This window comes from Lolium rigidum, chromosome 5 (genome assembly GCF_022539505.1).
Source record: "Lolium rigidum isolate FL_2022 chromosome 5, APGP_CSIRO_Lrig_0.1, whole genome shotgun sequence".
In the NCBI taxonomy this organism is placed as follows: Eukaryota; Viridiplantae; Streptophyta; class Magnoliopsida; order Poales; family Poaceae; genus Lolium; species Lolium rigidum.
Genome location: NC_061512.1, coordinates 178,403,344 through 178,405,224, shown reverse-complemented (window position 1 = coordinate 178,405,224; position 1,881 = coordinate 178,403,344). Strand labels below are relative to the sequence as shown.

At 53.5% G+C, this 1,881-nt stretch overlaps 1 protein-coding gene across 1 annotated transcript; it reads left to right on the top strand.

Moving 5' to 3' along the window:
• Positions 1–319: 319 nt before the first annotated feature.
• Positions 320–1,236, top strand: LOC124651341 (pathogen-associated molecular patterns-induced protein A70-like). The gene has a single exon (XM_047190432.1). The coding sequence runs from the start codon at positions 320–322 to the stop codon at positions 980–982; it is 663 nt and encodes a 220-aa protein (XP_047046388.1). The 3' UTR covers positions 983–1,236.
• Positions 1,237–1,881: the final 645 nt, after the last annotated feature.

Here is a 1,881-nt window from a genome sequence, read left to right as displayed (position 1 = left end):
ATGGTTGGCTAGGTGCCCAGTCAGCAATCTACGCTTGACCATTGTTTCGCTCACGACCGAGATGACGCGCTGGCCGGGACTGACAATTCCAATTCCTTAACCTAATCTAATTTTTCCACTGTGAAACCGGATCGATCACGCGGTCGATATATACCGGCATGCCGCCATCGACTCACCACCCATCATCCTCTTTGTCTCTCTCCCTGTCGAGCCCTTTTGCAAACCGAAGCAGAGCAACTCAGCAAACAAGCAACGCAGAAGAGACACCCGAGTTGGTGAGCCGCCTAGCTTAACCTAAGAAAGCGAGCGAGTGATGTGCATGGCGGCAGCGGAGTGCTGGTGCTGGCCGCTGCCGGCGTGGCTGGGCTCCGGCGCGACGTGGTTCGTCCTCCTGAACGTCGTCGTGGGCGCCATCTTCGTCCTGTCCTCGCGGACGCAGCCGCAGTCGCCGTCACCACGACGCGGTGGCGGCAGCGGGATCACGCGCAGGGCATCCTCGGTGCTGCTGCAGCGGCTCCGGTCCTTCTCCGTCTTCTCCTACCCTGCCTCCCCGTCCTCGGGCTTCCACACGGCGTCTCCGGACTCGCCCGCCACCTCCCGTCGAACAGAGGAGGCCGGGACGACGACGCCCAGAAGGTTGCCGTTGACGCCGTCGCCACGTGCAACCACACCAAAGGCGACGGCAGAGCCAACTACACCGGTGGCGAAACAGGAAGAGGATGAGGAGGACGCGAACTCGATGAGCATGGACGACGTGTACGCGCTGGTCCTGGCGGGACGGCAGCGGCCGCCGCCGACGCCGACGGAGGAGGAAGCGGCCAGGTCGGAGGTGGACGCCAAGGCGGAGGAGTTCATCCGGGGGTTCAAGGAGGACCTCAGGCAGCAGCGCCTCGACTCCATCTTCAACTACACCCAGATGCTCAAGAACCGCGCCGCCGGCCGCCGCCAGCCCGCAGTAGCCGCGCCAGACACCAATCATTGATCCCGTCGTCGTCCCATCCTCACGTGATAGTTCAAGGTTCAAACCAAATCCAGAGCGCAACTCAGGCTTGAGTTGCTTTCATGGACGTCGCCGCGGGCTCGCCGCCAGCAGCCGGTCCGGTCCACCTTCGGGTCACGTGTTCATTGCTTCATTTGTTTGTTTGTTTGTTTATTCAGGGGAGAGTCATCCTTTTTTTGAGATGCTCTCGTCGTGTCTGTGTACATAGACATTGGTTGGTCGGATGTTTAGATGTTTCATGTCTGTGTAGGTTTGTGCAGATTGTTTGAAGTGGTTTTCATTTTTTTTTCCTTGGTTTGGCTTTTTTATATGCATTCCATGCAGTGTTCTTTTGTTGTGAGCATATTCATTCATTTGTAACTTGAGACCATGTAAATAACCGCATACCAAATGAGACAGGATGTGTGCATTTCAGACATTATCCACCTATTGCTCAAGATAAGTAGCTCCATTTCAGAACATTGTAGAACAATAGAGAGGGATTGATGGAATATGACGAATGTTGTATTGAGCCTCTCGCATTAGCGGAGCCAGAGTTCAGAAAATGGGTGTACATGGCTCAAAAAGCAGTAAAGAGTTTCAAATTATCAAAGATTTATGGTTAGATATAGACATTTATATACAAGCATAGCTCTTCCTCAAAAAAATGATCGGTGTACATATGTACACCCATGTATATAGCTGGCTCCTGGGTCCGCCTATGGCCTCTCAGACAAGTATATGAAGAGTACAACTCTTGACTCTCCTAGAGATAAGATAAGGTAGATTCAAATTACAAATCCTCGAGTACCAAATACAATAACGGGATATACCTCTAACACTCTCCCTCGGTCGTAGCGGCAGTGATGTGGACAACAGCAGTGTCGCGAACGGTCAGACTG